The sequence below is a fragment of the Protomyctophum parallelum genome (assembly GCF_964188405.1).
Source record: "Protomyctophum parallelum genome assembly, chromosome: 7".
In the NCBI taxonomy this organism is placed as follows: domain Eukaryota; kingdom Metazoa; phylum Chordata; class Actinopteri; order Myctophiformes; family Myctophidae; genus Protomyctophum; species Protomyctophum parallelum.
This window is the reverse complement of record NC_139705.1, coordinates 28,252,897-28,272,060: the sequence shown is the minus strand read 5'-3', so window position 1 is coordinate 28,272,060 and position 19,164 is coordinate 28,252,897. Positions and strand designations below refer to the sequence as shown.

At 43.0% G+C, this 19,164-nt stretch overlaps 1 protein-coding gene across 1 annotated transcript in view; it reads left to right on the top strand.

Moving 5' to 3' along the window:
* Window positions 1–12,268, top strand: part of cttnbp2nlb (CTTNBP2 N-terminal like b) — a 37,457-nt gene extending 25,189 nt beyond the window's left edge. Inside the window, exons 4-10 of the mRNA XM_083768535.1 lie at window positions 746–860; window positions 3,024–3,131; window positions 6,863–7,041; window positions 7,877–8,129; window positions 8,854–9,297; window positions 10,441–10,626; window positions 11,083–12,268. Of these exons, the coding sequence (XP_083624661.1) occupies window positions 746–860; window positions 3,024–3,131; window positions 6,863–7,041; window positions 7,877–8,129; window positions 8,854–9,297; window positions 10,441–10,626; window positions 11,083–11,481 (1,684 nt within the window). The 3' untranslated portion in view covers window positions 11,482–12,268. The remainder of the gene's footprint in view (window positions 1–745; window positions 861–3,023; window positions 3,132–6,862; window positions 7,042–7,876; window positions 8,130–8,853; window positions 9,298–10,440; window positions 10,627–11,082) is intronic.
* The last annotated feature ends 6,896 nt before the right edge of the window (window positions 12,269–19,164 follow it).

Here is a 19,164-nt window from a genome sequence, read left to right as displayed (position 1 = left end):
TTTGTAACCCATTTTTCACCCTGTGTCAAATTTAAATGTGTTTAATGGTGAAACGGTCGGACGCATGCAGGGACCCAACCCAAACCCTAAATGTGTTTAACGCTGAAACAGCGCCACCTAGGGACCCAACCCTCCGGCCTGTGTATTAATCATAATTTAAATGTGTTTAACGCTGAAACAGCGCCACCTAGGGACCCAACCCTCCGGCCTGTGTATTAATCATAAATTAAATGTGTTTAACGCTGAAACAGCGCCACCTAGGGACCCAACCCTCCGGCCTGTGTATTAATCATAAATTAAATGTGTTTAACGCTGAAACAGCGCCACCTAGGGACCCAACCCTCCGGCCTGTGTATTAATCATAAATTAAATGTGTTTAACGCTGAAACAGCGCCACCTAGGGACCCAACCCTCCGGCCTGTGTATTAATCATAAATTAAATGTGTTTAACGCTGAAACAGCGCCACCTAGGGACCCAACCCTCCGGCCTGTGTATTAATCATAAATTAAATGTGTTTAACGCTGAAACAGCGCCACCTAGGGACCCAACCCTCCGGCCTGTGTATTAATCATAATTTAAATGTGTTTAACGCTGAAACCGCACCAACTAGGGACCCAACCCTCTGGCCTGTGTATTAATCATAATTTAAATGTGTTTAACGCTGAAACAGCGCCACACGGGGGCCCAACCCTCTGACCTAGTGTGTAATAATGGTCATTTAAATGTGTTTTAATGGTGAAACAGCGCCACCCAGGGGCCCAACCCGCTGGCGGTGCTCAAGCTGGTCATGGCGCACTGCAAGAGGATGCAGGAGAGGATGATGGGACAGCTAACGGCCTCCGAGAGCAGACACAGGCGGGTAAGGAGAGGAGAGACCATGCTACTATAGCATACTACTTGAGAGCGTAAAATGAAACCAAGACTTCAACTATTGTTACACATCTGCATTGCTTCATTAACAAGAATTCAATTCAACGTTTGCCTGTTATCTCTCCTAATGGTATACCAACATTAAAACAGCATGGAATGATTGTAGATCGGCTATTTTCAAATGGCCGAAATGTATAGGGTTGAAGTGGTTAATGTATGTTTTCTAATCAAAATTAAAATAACTAGTAACTAAAGTTTTCAAATAATTGTAGTGGAGTAAAAGCACAAATTTTGTCTCTGAGATGTAGTGTAGTAGAAGTAAAAGTAATGTAAATACTCAAAATACTCAAATAAAATACAAATACCTCAAAATTGTACTCAAGTACAGTACTTAAGTAAAAGTACTTAGTTACTTTCCACCACGTAATGCACTTTGGATATAGAAGGATCCGGATAAATGCACCATTATGTGATGAACAAAAGGACGGATCAACTTCATAGTTTCTAGTAAAGCAGGGGGAGTGAACCTACTGAGATGAAATATGAGTCATCAGTGCTTACTAAAGGAGCTGTGATAATAAGATGATAAGTCATCATTATATCCTCTCTCTGGGTCTCAGAGCTTTAAGAGTTCCACTAGGCCTCCAGTTGAACTGTGATGATTAGTCATATCCTCTCTCTCTCTCTCTGACGTCTTACAGAGCAGAGCAGACTGTTTCAGAGTCTCAAACCTTTTCATGTCAAGGACCCCCAAATTGACACTTATAGAGGGTATGCGTGTGACATCATCACCAAACCCGGAAGTTATGTAGGAATGCCTACTGAGTGGCAAAAAACTACTTTCTGGCCTTGACAGCCCATGCATCCAAACAGAAATGTATGCATCTGATTGCATTAAACGACATTAAATAATGTTAAACTCACTTTGCATGTTGCTTTGCCACTCAATTTGCCACTCGATGGGCCATTCACTTTAAGCATGCGCACCCTCTATTAGCCCACGGACCCCCGTTTGAAAACATATGCCACCAGGGGGACCCCCCATAAGAGAATATTTTTACGGCCCCAGCAGTGATTCTCAAGCATTTTAATTTCAAGGACCCCCCAGTTTGACATGCATTAGTCTACGGACCCCCCATGTAATGGCATTTCTATCTCTGGGAGCCCAATTTGTATTGTAAAATCAATGTTAATTTAACTCTGAGAGTGTACAACATGGAACCATGCAACGTTTTCTGAAAACCAATGTTTCTATATCAGTGGTTTCTCAAATGTTTTCATGTCAAGGACTCCCACAATGATACGTATAATTGGCCGCCTGCTGACCCCCCATCAGAAAATATGATGTTGTTCCAGCAGGTTGTTCCCCCAGAAGCAAAGATATGAGCTAAAAAATGCACTGACAATTTCGTCAACAAATAAAAACTAGAAAAAAATGTTAGGAAGGGACAAGAGATCTAGTATAAGTTATTTTACAATTAGTTGCATGCTGAAAATAGACAAACTAGTAGATCGGCTATTTTCAGCAAGTGTAAAAACAGTCATTACGACGGCAAAATACATTTTGTTCGACTAAATCAACTGTAGATTTAGTCGACTAAAATCTTATGATAAAAGTCGACTAGACTAACAAAATGTGATTAAAACTAAATGAAAACTATTCAAGAGACTATGACTAAAACTAAAATAAAAAATTACTGACAAAAACAAATCACCCACCCACTCACCCACCCATGCTAGCACTATAATTTCTAACGATAAATGCGCCACGTCTCTCTCTCTGTGTGTGTGTGTGTGTGTGTGTGTGTGTGTGTGTGTGTGTGTGTGTGTGTACATGTAACTGTAATCAAATTCACCACACACACACACACACACACACATCGCACACCACCACCACACGGAGCTCTGTGCCCGGCCTCGAGTGGGTCGGATACACGGTTGTCCGGAACCGCCACAAAAGGCTATGCCAGTGGACCTAATGAGCCTATATATGGCCAGGCCCATATATCACATTTGCAATGACTATTCTCTGTTTTTTATTACAATGTACATTGTTTTATTTTACTAATGTCTCATTTTCTGTGTCTGTTTGTGATCTTACCTTGTTCTCATTGGTGTGGTTTTCTTTGGCGTGTTGGGGGCGTGGCTATAGGTGATCACCGATCTGGAGGAGGAGAAGAGGCGGCGAGCCCAGGACGTGGCGGAGGGTGATGACATCACCAGCATGCTGCAGAACGAGAGAGACAAGCTGTTACAGCAGGTACTGTATTGTATATACGTATGATTTATGGTGGAAATCCTGGTCTCTATACTGCCTCCCCCTGGCCAGCCGGGGGCGCCTGATGGAGGGGAAAGGAACTGGTCTCTATACTGCCTCCACCTGGCCAGCCGGGGGCGCCTGATGGAGGGGAAAGGAACTGGTCTCTATACTGCCTCCACCTGGTCAGTACGTGCGTTTTCAACCTTATTTTTTATCTACAATGTCTACCTACAATCACACATAGTCAGCTCGTAGATCGTCTCTTCCCCCCCACCCCCCACCCAGCGCCGCTGTACAATGAAGTTTAACATCTACAGTATACACTATACAGTGTGTACAGTAAAGTCATGACGTTTATAATATTACCGTTGTAGCAAAAATAGCCGATCTACAAGCTCAAAACGTGTCGCCCTCACACAGTGAAGTGGTTAAAGACAGCTACAATCTCCGAAATGACTGACTGGCCGGCACACACACACAATTCCATCCGATGAATGACACACAGGCACATCTGTGCGGAGCAGACTTCCCCTGCTTCCCTTCGCACGCACGCACACACACACACACACACGCACGCACGCACACACACACACACACACGCGCGCGCATACACACCCCACCCCTAGGTTTCCTCTCTGCAGTGCGAGCTTTGATTTAAGACCTAGTGGACCAGAGTGTCAACGGAGCTCCATTGTATAACACAGTAGGGTGGAGCAGGCATTGTAGACGCGCACGCAATGCACGCACGCACACACGCATGCACACATGCACGCAATAACGCATTACAAAATTCCATGATACAGCATTTATGACCTCCTACTACCTCATCCCTACAACTATTTCACACGCTCGCGCACACACACACACACACACACACACACGGTTACGTGCGCACACATAAATAGGGAGATTAATCATAAGCCTGGGAGAATATGATCTTAAGCCTGCTTTTGAGACAGACTCTCTCTCTCTCTCTCTCACACACACACACACACACACACACACACACACACACACACACACACCAAACAATGATTTTAAGCCTGTTCCTGTGGTGCTGGCAGATCTCAGGTCATATAAGGCTTACGTTATGAAAGGAATATGTTGTGGAGACAGATCATGATTGTGATTCACTCTGAATGTTCCACTCACATTATCAAGGACCCCTAAAATTGACACTTGACCCATTTGAAGAGATACGCCAGGGACCATGATCAGAGTATTTTTTTACGACTTGATTCTCAACCATTTTCATTTCAAGGAACCCCCAGTTTGACATGCATTAGTCTACGGACCCCCATTTAAAGCTGCTATAAGCAATAATATGTCAAAACTTTAATGACACAAAATGTAGTCTCTGTGACACATCTAGGGGCCGCAATCTGCATTCAAAGATGTTCCTAGAAGCTTTGTCATTGGTCGGAAAAAAAACCCCTGTCGAAATGACTAACCAATCAGGAAGTAGACAGGGAAATCGACCAATGACAAAGCTTCTATAGGAAAATATTTTAATGCAGATTGTGGCCCCTAGATGTGTCACAGAGACTAATTTATTTTGGGAGCATTTTACCCATTGCTGGCTGTCTGAATAGCAAATAAATAATAAGGTCATTACAATGTTGACATATTATTGCTTATAGCAGCTTTAATGACATTTCTATCTCAGGGACCCTGATGTTTATAGTCCATGTTAATTTAACTCTGAGGGTTTGGTTCTGGCAACCGTTTATTTTTTATCAGGTTCTAAGCAAACATTAAAAGTCCATAGACTTGGCTGCCTGCACATGATGTAATGTCAGAAAGCCATGAGTTGGAGTGGTTAGTGGAGCGTCGCGCTCCTCCAAAAGCCTTTGATGAGTAATAAAAGGAACGGTGCTCACTGGTGTTACAAAACAACAGGAAGGCCAGAGGACTCCTCAAGAAGCCTTCATTAGAATCATTACATAAAAGTGTTCGTGTGTGTGCGTACGTGTGTGTGCACACGTGTGTTGACCTATGGTCAGGGACAGCCATTATCTCGGGCCTTCCTGTGCCCGTATAAAGCCCCATGGCGGTGCCGGTCATTCTGAACAATGGTTGGTTTCCTCTGCTGCTTCCTATGGTGCAGCCGTGCACGTGTGTGTGTGTGTGTGTGTGTGTGTGTGTGTGTGTGTGTGTGTGTGTGTGTGCGTGCGTGTGTGACTGTGTGCGCGTGTGTGTGTGTGTGTCTGCGCATGTGTGGAGGAATATATTTTTTTGTTACGTTTCGGCCACAAGAGTTCCTTCCAAGGGTCACCGCCATGCTGGCTTGTGGTGGTAATTTTTGTCAAACTTCTTCTTATGGACAAAATGAGCGGACTGTAATATCACCAGAAACACAAATAAATATAGCCCTGAATGGTCATAACGACTCCGTAACTCTGAGAGTACAAATGGAACCAAATGGACCCATATGTTCCATTTGTACACTCTCAGAGTTAAGGGGGTCTTTGCAAATAAAACATTTGAGAACCACTGGTACTAGTTGGACTCCCAATGTGCCTTAACTAGTAATGCATATTCTGAAGAAAGACTTGACATTCAGTAGTTGGGTCTTATATGTTAAGTTCCTTCCTAGACGTGTAGTGTAGTCAAAAGTACAAAGGGAGACATTATGTTTTTGTGATCATATGAAATTAATATGCTGTAATGAGACTCAAATTGATTTGATGTGAAGATATCTCTGTATCTCTATATATGGTGGAGAACAGCACTCTTTCGCCCCCTGGTGGTCAAAAACAGATGCTGTCAAAGAGCACTAAAATATTATAATTTTCTCCCCAGTGGTGGAAAAAGTAGAAAATGTCTTTAAGTATAATTATCAGTACTGCAATAAAGAAATACTCTGTTACAAGTAAAAGTCTGGAATTCAAAATGTACTTGAGTAAAAGTACAAAGTATTTGTATAAAAAAACAGTACCAAAAGAAAAAAGTACTTTCAAGTTTTCAAATGTATACAACTATTTTGTAAATAGCACATTGTGATGATTTGATTGGCTGAGCACGGAATGTGATGTATAATGATGTATGATGATAAGAGCGCCCCTCACTTCACACAAGTGTGATTTTGGCGGGGCGCGGCTAGATACACAAACATCAAATTCCCATTAACGAATGGAGAATTTTACGTCAGTGTCTGAGCAAATAGGCATAGTGTCTATTTTACGTCATGATGATGTACGATGATAATAGCGCCCCTCACTTCACACAGGGGTGATTTCTTTCTTTAGATTTCTAAGCGTTTAATAAATTTATGTTTTTTTTAGCACTGTATATTTGTATGTCATTAAATGTCTAGCCTAGCCACTTTATGTAGACTTAGATAGTATTTTAAACAGACTTATAGTATGTTACGTAGACACTAGACAGCACTAGAATGGCATTTTATGTAGTCATAGCACTTTATAGTACACATGTATAATATATAATATAGTATAGTATGTATAGTTTACAGTTTCATGATATAGATACTCCACTGTTACATTCTTAGCTTACGCATGTTTCATGATAACTACTTTTTATGTATGTGATGTATGCCATGTTTTTTGTTATTGCTTAATGTAAGTCGCTCTGAATTAAGAGCGTCTGCTAAATGCCTAAATTGTAAATATTCTGATGAATGGAAACATACCTTAGTGCTTGTTTGGATCTTTCAATCCTCGTATTGTATTGAACTGTGCTTTCAAATAAATGTTTTCAATTCAATCCCACAGCTGGAGAGTGAGCATGCGGTGATGCAGCGGCTGCATCAAGAGCACGCCGCGGAATCGAACCGGGCCGAGGAGTCTCTGTCCCGCCAGCGGGAGTTCCACGAGGGCCTGACGCTGGAGCTGCAGGAGGCCACGGGACAGCTCCGCGAGGAGGCCCAGAGGACCGCCCAGCTCACAGCCAGGTATACCGTAGTTTATAGAGGCCAGCTCCACAAGGAGGTCCAGAGGACTGCCCAGCTCACAGCCTTAGATATAGACAGTTACGCAAACTGCGTTCACTTCATGGGGCCAGTCCAATGGCGGCTCTCCTACATAGACTTCTATTGAGAATGGGGACAACCAACTGGGACAAGTCCTGGACCGGAAGTAGGCAGAAACGCATTGGACTTAATTGATCTTAAATCCCTTTATTTTAGATTGTTTTGTAGTAATAGTACAACATAAATATTAAAGAGACTTTAGTTGTTAATGTAAAATACTTTAAAACAGTTGTCATGTTGCACACATGCCTAAAATAGCTCTTATTTGCGCCGCTCTCGTTGAAAACAATGTATTTCCAACTCCAGCTTGTACCAGTTGCAGGCTGCATGAACAGCACTCGAGCGCTCGGTTTCTGCCCCCTCAATATCAACTCTTCTATTAGATGGCTCTGGCCCAGCTCACAGCCAGGTACCATACTACGTATGATGACTAAAACTAAGACTAAATATTTGACAGTTTCGTCAACAAATAAAAACTATGTTGGGAAGGGACTAGTGGACAAAGAAATCCAGTATAAAGTTACACTTGGTTGCATTTTGAAAATAGCCGATCTACAAGCTTACGTGTCGCAGCTCGACGCATTGTGAGCTTGTAGATCGGCTATTTGAAGCAAGCGTAAAAACAGCCATTACGATGGCATCAAGGCACCGCCAGAATACATTTTACTCGACTCTTCGCACTTCACACGGGTGTGATTTTGTTAGTTTTCATTAACTCTAATAACCGTTCCCCTCTTCTCTCCGCGCCACGCTCCAGGCTCCAGGAGGAGAGCGACGCCCTGGCGAGCCTGCGGGGGGCGCTGGAGGGCGAGACGGGCCGGGCCGCCAGGCTGGAGGCGCGCGCCGAGAGGCAGCTGGCCGAGCTGGACACGGAGCGCGAGCAGATGAGGCTCCGCCTCCGCAGGGAGCAGGAGAGGAGCGGCGAGCTGGAGAGACACGTGGAGGAGCTGAGGAGGAGGCTGGGGGAGGGGGGAGGGGGGGAGGGAGGAGCCAAGGAGACCGCCAAGGAGGTGAGTGTAACACAGTGTTGTTTTTGGAAGCAAATTTTGGTTTTAGTTTTTAGTCATAGTCTTTTGAATAGTTTTCATTTAGTTTCAGTCAAATTTTGGATGAAAATGCTATGGGCTCGCTCCATTTTCATCACCACTAAACCCCTTATCCCTAAACTTCTTTGCCTTTGTGTTACTATTTTGGAAAACATTGTAGTTCAGCTAGCCTCTACATCGACACGTTATGAGCTTGTAGACTGGTCATTTTAACTATTCAATAGTATATATAGTATAGTAATAATCATAGTGTTTTATGATTATTTTTTGGTGATATTGAATTCTGTTATTTTTCATCTCATGTTTATCCGAACGTAATTCCGATGGAGCATTAGTCCGACATGCGGGAACAACGGTCTGACAATACCGCTCGAACATGCACTGCAGTAAAAGCCTCATCTGCATGGCACAATAGTGCCTTTATTATGAAAAAAGTGTTTTAACCCATTTAGGCCTGACGTCAAAATAAAAAACAAGTCTATTTAAAAAAAATAGCAGACCTACAAGCTCGTCACGCGCCACTCGTTGGCACACTATGAGCTTGTAGATCTGCTATTTTTCATTAGCTAAAGTATAACATAATGCTTAGTTAAAACACCAAAAGGGGTTCCCGCCCAGAATGGGTTAATGCTTGACTGTACTCTGTTGCCATGCACATTTCTGTCTAATAAACGATTCAACCAATCAGGTGAAAGAGTCACCTGCAAAGACAACGACGACGCCCGCCGTGCCCGCATCCGCGTCCAGCCCCGCTAAGACCGAGCCCGACCTCAAGGCGACGAGCTCCGCCCACAAAACCACCAGCCAATCGCCAAAGGTCAACGGCCACGCCCCACACCACCACGGCCATAAAGACACAACGGCGCCCCCCAGGGGACCGGCGGAGAACCACCACGGCCATAAAGACACAACGGCGCCCCCGCAGGATGGGAGGAGAGCAGCGGAGAATGGAGGCGGGATGATGGAAAATGGAGTAGGAGCGGCGGCCATGTTGCATTCACCTCCTCCTCTTCTTCATCCTCCTCCTCATCCTCAATCTCCCTCCAGCACCGCCTCCTCCTCCCTCTCCTCCTCCCCCATCTCATCCCCCGTGCTGGCCAAGCGCCTGGGCAGCCCGCTGTCGTCCTACCAGGTACAGTAGAACTACAGTACAGCACTCGCCCCAATTAATATAATTTGAGATAATCTTTTTCGTCTTTCTTTTGCACAATCACGGATTTTCACTACTTTTGGAGTTTTGGTAAGAGAAACCTATGAAAATATGGGGACTAAATCGTTACCAAGACATTTCTTCTCCAATATGTTTCTGAAGGTGTCTAATAACATGTACTAAAAGATTTAAATTCAACTCCCGTGGGGAATTTGAGTTATTAGCATAGTATGTGACAATACCCTTAACATCCTATATAAGGCAAAAATAAGTCAAAATTTCATCATTCTAAAAAACTAAAAACACTCCTTGGGAAGAAGTGGATATGGATATGGCAGAATTTAGCCCAATGGATGTTCTTTGTGCAAAGCTAATGCTTGGAATGGATTCAGAATCATGAAAAACCCCACATTTTTTGTATTTTTTCCAGTTTTTCATGTGTCTATGAGGTGACAGTACTTCATTAGACACCCTGGTGTCGTTTTTATGTGCAATGGTGTATTTACTTTGTATTTAGGGTTTCTTCCTGGAGGCTGAACGGGCCAATGAAATAAACAGTAATATAGTGACATCACACTATCAGCCCCTCCCCCTTCATCATACAACAACAGCTGTGGGTGCGGCTTCAGTTCAGGTGGATCACCACCCATCACCACCCATCAGGCAAACCAGGCATACTTAATGAACTGGTTGGCGTGTCCACATTTAACAAATACTGTGCACTTTTTGGAACAAGTTCTTCCTCCTTATATTATAATAATAGCTGATGAACATGTTATAGGGTGGAAAAAAGTCGTTAAAAGACATTTTTAAATTTGGACTTTTTTGCCTTATATGGGATGTTAATGGTATGGTCACATATTATGCTAATAGCTCAAATTTCCCACGGGAGTTGAATTTCAATCTTTTAGACACCTTTAGAAACACATTGGTGAAGACATTTCTTGGTAACGATTTAGTTCCCAGATTAGTCAAATAGCTGATAAAATGCCCATACTATTTGGAGCTACTTTAGTAGCCATTTATTTTTGTTCAATAATTAATAAAGTGTCCTGGTACTCACCCTTGAGCTGCTGCTCAGCACAAGTTATCTGATAAATCTCCTTTTATAACCTTCCCTCCCAGGCGGGGATAAACCAGCGCTTCCACGCCGCGCGGCACAAGTTCCAGACGCAGGCGGAGCTGGAGCAGCAGGCTCCGCCCCTCTCGCCCCGAGACCTCTCCCCGACCGCCACGCCCCCCATGGCCCCGCCCACTCCCCCGCCCGAGAACAGCACGGCCAAGCAGCTGGCGCGCAACACCGTCACACAGGCACGTAGCACTAACCCATGTAGACCTGAGGTCTACGTCTTATAGCTTGTAACCATTTTAACACGTCACCTGTTGAAAAATAGCAGAACTCTTTGAATATATTTTCTTTCACAGCAAACGTTTTAACTCAAATATTTACTTCTGGGGGGGGGGTCTCTGGAACAACATATTTTTAGTGTGAGCACCACTATTAATTGCAATTATTTGTGTGACAATTAGCCCATTTAGACCTGAGAACAGATTGTACAAATGTCTTCTGAAAAACCTGTTTATTTAACGATTTAATTGTGTTTGTTTAATTTTAATAGTAACTGACGAGTGTGTATGAATATTGTATGTTGTTTTTATGCTGTGATGTTTCATGTGGACGTCAGGAAGACTAGCAACCGCGGAAGCTAATGGAGATCCGAATAAATCAAATAATGTGTTTTTCCGCATCGTCCATAATATCCACAGGTCCTCTCTCGCTTCACCAGCCAACAGGCGGGCGTGAAGCAGCTCACTCCCATCAGCAGCTCCCCGTTCGGCACAGACTACCGCAACGTAGCGTCCCCTCCTCCCCCCACCACCGGGGGGCGCTCTCCTTCCTCGGGGGGACCGCTCTCGCCCGGTGGCGGCAGCCTCAGTGGCGTCCGCTCCCCGCTCACGCCTCGCTCCGAGCGGAGCCTCCACAGCCAGAGCCATCCGCCCGTCCCGCCCAAGAAACCCGGGATGAGTCCAACGCCGGGTTCGCCGGGCGTCGCCGCGTCGTCAGCGTCGCGCTTTCCGGAGCTAACCGGGAGCTGTGGGCACGGCGGCAGCAACGGCCAGGAGGGCGGCGCCAAAGAGCCCGATCTGCTGTTGTCCTCCAGTTAGCTTAGCTAACGGCTAAACGCCATTTGTTTCTCGTGTTGGGGGCACGGTGGTGGTAAATGGTGCATTTATATAGCGCCTTTATCCAAGGTGCTTTGCATAGATTGTGCATTATACATTCACCCATTCACACACATTCATACATCCATCGGTGGCAGAGGAAACCATGCAATGCACAAACCTGCACATCGGAAGCAATTAGGGGTTCAGAGTCTTGCTCAAGGACACTTCGACACTAACTCTGGGGGGAGCCCACGGGGTTCGAGCTGGCAACCTTGTGGTTGCCATCCGGTCACTCTACCCCTGAGCCACTGACAAGTAGAGAAGGTCCCGGGTTTGATTCCCGCCGGGGACGCATGTGGGTGTGTTCTCTCCTCCGCGTCATCAGCACCCATACCCTATGGGTGGGGTTGGCGAAAAAGGCCTTTCTGTGTGGAGTTTGCATGTTCTCCCCGTGTCCCCTATAGGGTAGGTACCCTCACAAAAAACATGCAATAATCCTGGTCTCTATACTGCCTCCCCATGGCCAGCCTGATGGAGGGGAAAGGAACTGGTTGGAATAATGTGTTCCTTCCATGCGCTACGTCCAACCGGGGAAACTCCCCCCGCTGTCAGGCGATAAGAAGAAGCGGCCTGCTCAGTCACTCCTCATGCATTGAAGGAAGCATGAGCTCAGTTCAGGGCTTTCCCAGGTTGGCAGAGGGAGAGTAGCGCCCAGGATTACAGATTAGGCAATTGGCACCAGGTGTAAAAAAAAATGGGTTACAAAATCGAGGGATAAAAATGTAAGCTCAAAGCCTCATTGCTTCAAACAATGCATTTACAAGGGCTATGTTAAAGCCTAGCCATATTATATAGGACTGTGTATTGTCCAAAATAGGCCTAATTTAAGTACCTAGATTTTATGCCACTACCTAGCAATGGATTGGAAAAGAAACACTGATGCAAAGTATAGTATATTCTGGATTATTTTTATTGGAATTTAAACGATTTATTTGCTTTTGTTTGTTTATTCTTTTGTATGATTTTTGTATCTTTTTTTTTTTTTTTTTTGTCTTTTTGTATTACCGGTCCGCCGTTTTAAAATATTTGACTATTTATCTGTTACTGTCAAGATTGGCTTTCTGACGATGATACAGAAAGCCAGTCAGAAGAAACAATCACAGGACATGTTGGTCAATGATGTTGACAGTCAGAACCAATCACAGGACATGTTGGTCAACCCAAACTTTAAAGGCCTTTTAGGATTCACACTGAATGTAAAGTCAAGGTTTCTTTAACAACGACACGTCCTTTCGGTTCCCTTGATGCTTACTTTGATACCAATACTGCAATTTAGAACAAATTTGTTACAAGTAAAAGTACGGAATTGAAAATGTACTTGAGTAAAAGTACAAAAGTATCGGCATCAACATGTACTTAAAAGTAAAAGTACTCATTGCGCAGAATGTGCCATTTCACAAGTTCATAATGTGTACAAATTCTATTGAAAATAGAGGGTATGCGTGTGACATCATCATCAAACCCGGAAGTTACTACTAAGAATGCCTACTGAGTGACAAAAAACTACTTTCTGGCCTTGACAACCCATGCATCTGATTGCATTAAACAACATTAAACAATGTTAAACTCACTTTGCATGTTGCTTTGCCACTCGATGTGCCATTCACTTTAAGCATACGCATACCCTCTATAGCCGATCTACAAGCTGAAAATAGCCGATCTACAAGCTCACAATGCGTCAAGTTGCGACGCATTGTGAGCTTGTAGATCGGCTATTTTCAAATGGCCAAAATGTATACGGTTGAAGTGGTTAATGTATGTTTTCTAATCAAAATTAAAATCGCCAAGTAACTATAGTAACTAAAGTTTTCAAATAATTGCAGTGGAGTAAAAGTACAAATTTTGGCTCTGAGATGTAGTGGAGTAGAATTAAAAGTACTGGAAATTGGAAATACTCAAGTACAGTACAAATACCTCAAAAATGTACTTACTGTAAGTACAGTACTTAAGTAAAAGTACTTAGTTACTTTCCACCACTGTACTATAGCCCAAACCTTTGGAAGCTCCGAGGAGGAATAGGGCTGTAGCACGTAGAGACACCTGTACTCCAGTCCAAAGCCGAGCGGTTGTACTGACTATAAACACAAGGGTCAACGTAAACAGATCTACAAGCTCACAGCGTGCTTTGGAGTAGAGTAGGGCTGCTGTTTTCGTCGGGGGACAGAGAATGAATTAAGCACAACAGTCATATAACAGCATAGAAAATGTAGGTGTAGTCTGTCCCCCGTCCCCACAACGTTATTTCAAAGTCGTCGGTTTAGCTCTTAAAGGTTTGGAGATGGATCGGTGAATCCTTACACATTTAAAGGTTTGGAGATGGATTGGTGAATCCTTACACATTTTTCTGTATTGTTGCTCCAGTACATAGGGCTTTCACTTCTAGTGATTTTTACGAGTTGACTAGTTGCCTAGTTGACTAGTTGTTTAACTAACTATTGTGTTAAAAAATAACTTAAAAAAATATGTGCACATTTAAAAACTGTGTACATTGGTGACTATAACTATAATCTAGCTGATCTTGAGGCCTACAAAAACGAGGGGGGGGGGGGGACTAGTCAACTAGTTACTAGTACAAACACAAACAAGGTCAACTAGTGGATTTACTAGTCGACTAGTTGAATAGTCGACTGGTTGCTTTAAGCCCTATGATGGAAAAATGTACACGAGTAACCCGACCAATACATTGTGTATACATTGTGTATTGTGTATACAATACACGGCAAGACATTTTTGGTCACATTTTGTACACGGTTACAAATGGATAGATTTAACACTGATGATGTTACTGTACAGCTGAAATCACAAGTCTTTACAAAATGAGTGCCAGTTTAAGAATGTGACTGCATGATATAATTCCGTGCATGTTTTTTTGTTTTCTTTTTATACGATTTCTACTACAATAGTCATGAATACACTGGGTCTTGTATTGAGAAGGGAGAGTACAACATGAATACACTGGGTCTTGTATTGAGAAGGGAGAGTACACCATGAATACACTGGGTCTTGTATTGAGAAGGGAGAGTACACCTTGCACTATATACTTTAAAAAGGTGCTGCGAATGATATTCTGTTGTTAAAACTCTCCCGAATGGAATCGCTATCCCGACTGGAACATGTATTGTCTGATGGGGACGAGACCCCTGTTACTGAACAATGTATTGTCTAATGGGGATGAGACCCGTTACTGAACAATTTATTGTCTAATGTGGATGAGACCCGTTACTGAACAATGTATTGTCTAATGTGGATGAGACCCGTTACTGAACAATGTATTGTCTAATGGGGATGAGACCCCCGTTACTGAACAATGTATTGTCTAATGTGGATGAGACCTCCGTTACTGAACAATGTATTGTCTAATGGGGATGAGACCTCTGTTACTGAACAATGTATTGTCTAATGGGGATGAGACCCCCGTTACTGAACAATGTATTGTCTAATGTGGATGAGACCTCCGTTACTGAACAATGTATTGTCTAATGGGGATGAGACCTCCGTTACTGAACAATGCATTGTCTAATGTGGATGAGACCTCCGTTACTGAACAATGTATTGTCTAATGGGGATGAGACCTCCGTTACTGAACAATGCATTGTCTAATGGGGATGAGACCTCCGTTACTGAACAATGCATTGTCTAATGGGGATGAGACCTCCGTTACTGAACAATGCATTGTCTAATGGGGATGAGACCTCCGTTACTGAACAATGCATTGTCTAATGGGGATGAGACCTCCGTTACTGAACAATGCATTGTCTAATGGGGATGAGACCTCCGTTACTGAACAAACACTCTATACTATAGAGTGTTTGTTCAGTATACTATAGAGTGTTTGTTCATGATCAGGGGTCATCTTGTCACACTTGTCAAAATTACATATTTCCCACGGACATACAAAATGAGTGGACAATAATATTACAATTACAATAGATAAAGAGATGACCATAATGACCATTACAGGTCTGTAACTCTGAGTGTTCAAATGGAACCAATTCAAACCAAATGGACCCGCCATTTGTACGCTCTCAGAGTTAAGGGGCATCCTTGCAAATAAAACATTTGAGAGCCACACGAGTACTAGTTTCCTAATATAATATGCCATAGTGTCATGCTACTGTACTTAATCCTGAAGAAAACCTGGAGACTTGATATTCAGTAATTGGGTCTCGTGAAATTGTTAACATTATAACGGTGTGTAAAAAAGAAAATCTAAACTTTGCCACGCACACATTTATCCGTGTATGCACATGTTGATGACCCCTGGCAATGATTACTGTGGGGAATATTAAAGGGATTGTGACATTAAAACAAGTTTTTGTAATTCTTCTTCATTTTTGTTTTGTTTTCTGCACCCCAAAAAAATCTGAACTTTTAACATTCAGTAGATTTTCTGTGGTCTGGGGTTTTCTGGCTCAAACAAGTGCCTTCTGTTTCTGATGTCACAGCCTGCAAATCCCATAGAATTATGTCAATGTGATTTGCCAGCAGATGTCACTGTTTTCACTGTTTTGCCTGTTTTCATTGCAGCTCAAAAGGCTTCCAAACCACAGATAAAATCTCCAGACCACAGAAAATCCACTTAATGTTCAAAGTTCAGGTTTTTTGGGTGTACTTGAGATCATGAAACCTAAAAGAAAAAGAAAAAGAAATGAAAATGAATGTCATGAAACCTTTAAGCTATTTAACCATTTACTTTTTAACCAAAATAAAATATCACAACACCTTTAATAGGATTTCTCAGTACGACACACATGCCACACTTTTTATTCAGGGAAATGTCTTATAGTCCAAACCAGGGACGTGCAGAGAGTGTTAGAGAGGCAGGGGCTGAAATCCCATAGGCCTAACGGGGCACTTTTGGACAAAATTTATAAGCTCACAACGCGTCGTGCTGCGACACGTTGAGAGCTTGTAGATCTGCTATTTGTGGGGCGCAACCCAGCACTCTTTAGCTAGTGGAGATGCGGTGTAGCGACATGGATTTCGAAACAAATTTGTTCAACGCAAAATACTGTGTTCAAGTTCAGGAGACTTCGGGGAAAAAAAAGCAATTCTCCTGAACGCTGCCTTCCGGCATGGCATGGAAAGGAGTGGCATTTACATTTCTTTCACCATGTAGTAAATGCTGCATTCGTGGTCTGGAGAGCGCAGTTGTTTTACAGACGGGTAAAAGGGCAGGGGCTGAAGCCCCCTTTGATGTCTATGTGTGCACGTCCCTGGTCCAAACCAAAAGGGACCAACTGTACTGTTTATTTAAATCACTGTGTGTCTAACGAGCAATGTTTGTTTGTGCCATTAAAGTAACAGAATGGAGGATTTTAAGATTGTAATTGTTTACTGTAGTTAATTATTGATCTTATAGTTTAAATCAAATGTTTAGCTGATTTGTTTGTTTTGTTATTTTTCTTGCCATTAACCACAGCCTAACATGGGCATGTCATGATATAGGCACATTTGGCAAAAACAGTTGAATATTTGGCAAAAGAACATTCTGCAAAATAAAATGCAGATCTGCAATCTCGTGAGCTATGTTCATCGCCGTACAATTTAATATATTGGGTTCAAGTGATTACATTTTCACTTTGGACACATAATAATCAATTAATACATGTTTAATTTTGGTAATCCCTCCCACCGGCTTGCTTCAGCTAGCTGTTTGTTGCAACTCTGCATCTCATGTGTGATTTTCTGAATTAAAAAAAATGTCTCATGCCTTAAACGTTTCAGAAGTGGTTCAGTTGATTATTTCAATCCACAGGTCTCCACCAGAGGGTGCAATTGACCCATGGTCAGCCTTTTGATGGGTCCCTGACTGACCTAATTTGACTACACTGTAATTATTTGAAATATTTAGATAAAAGAATACAAAACACTCGACTGGCAGTGGCAGGCATCAGTGTTCAAATGCCCTAATAGTTAGTCCCCTGATAGTTGGCTTTCTGTTGTGGCGCTCATTGTCTCTTTCCCTGCTAGATTACTGTTTAGCCTGTTAAAATAACATGAGAAATCTATCCCCTAGGCCAGTGGTTCCCAAAGTGGGGTCCAGGGACCCTCTCTCTCTGTTTAAAAGTACAGGAAAAATCTCAAAGTAGGCCTACAGGTGAAAATATAGTACAGGTAAAAATATCTCTCTCTGAGAGAGAGAGACGGCTCCCATGGCTTGGGTTGCCGATATAAACGGCTTGGGATATCCGTGGATATACACGGCTTGGGAAGCCGTGGATATACAAGCTCCAAGTGTTGCGTACACATGCAGCGCGTTGTGAGCTTGCAGATCGTCGGTGGCCCACTCACCATGAATCCAAGCAGAGGTCCTCCCAAGTATAGGTAAAACACTGCCAGTGCTCAGCGCAATGGCCCGGCCGTTGCAAGTTAAGATTTTCAGATAATCTTCAACCGATTGTTATAATTCGAAGTGGTATATATATATTCTGTGAAGTTTATATTTTCATTGGGTGTACAAGTCATGTTTTTAATATACCATTATCAAATGATATTATAGAGATGGTAGATACTTCCTTAATGTAAACGAAGTCCACACCCACAACACCAGAGGGAGTGCAACAAACCATGTACAACCCAGATTCGGCACAAACAAGGGACTAAATTCTTTTCGCTTTCTAAGCCACCAAAATGTGGAACGCCCTACCAACAGTCATTAAGACATGTGAATCCCTTGACTCCTTCAAAACCGCTCTCAAAGGGCACCTACGGACGGCTGCAATTCAAAACTGGCCCCCGTAAAATCTGAATCCCCCCGCCCACCGCACCCCCTTTCCCCTCACTGTATATGTTTCTTTTCCCTTTTTGCTTCCTTTATGATGAATTCCTGTTCTGTTCTTTAACTATATAGAAGTGTCTATTTGTACGTCTCTAAATGTTTTGATGAATTGAACAATGTGGACCCTGTTGTAAACAAGTGTAATGCTTAATTGGGTCGTCCACTCACAGTTAACAGTCTTTGTATTGAGTTTGTGCTTGAAATGTACTGTAATTCTGCAAACTGTTAATAAATATTTCAATCAATCAATCAATGGTAGGGTAGTGCCCAAGCCCTGTTAGCCATGCAGCCTATAGACCGATTCTGTAGCGGTTTCATGGTCGCAGCCTACGTATTTCCTGTGGCGGACTCGACGTAGCTGCGGGGATAAAACCCTCACCAGGCGCACCTCTTCCGCGAGCAGTGAACGGCAGAGTGACTGTTAGTTTGCCTCAAACTTTACTCCTTTACCTGCTTTTTTACTAACACTAACATTACAAAGATGCCCAGAACATCGAGATGAACCTGTGTAGTTTATGGCTGCTCCAACAGTAGTGGCAACATAAAAAATAAAATAAAACGGAATGTCTAATTTCCACCGCGGTGGCTGAGACCAGAGCCATTGAGTAATGGTTGAGACGAAGCAGGGAAAGATACATATCGCCAGTCTTACCCAATACCAAATCTTTCTGTTTTATGAGCACAAGGCTGCTGTATTTTATACCTCATACTAAGCATTTAAAGTATGAGGTATCAAGTACACTGGCGTTATGTATCTTTCACTGCTTCGTCTCAACCATTACTCAATGGCTCTGGTCTCAGCCACCGCGGTGGATATTAGACATTCCGTTTTATTTTATTTT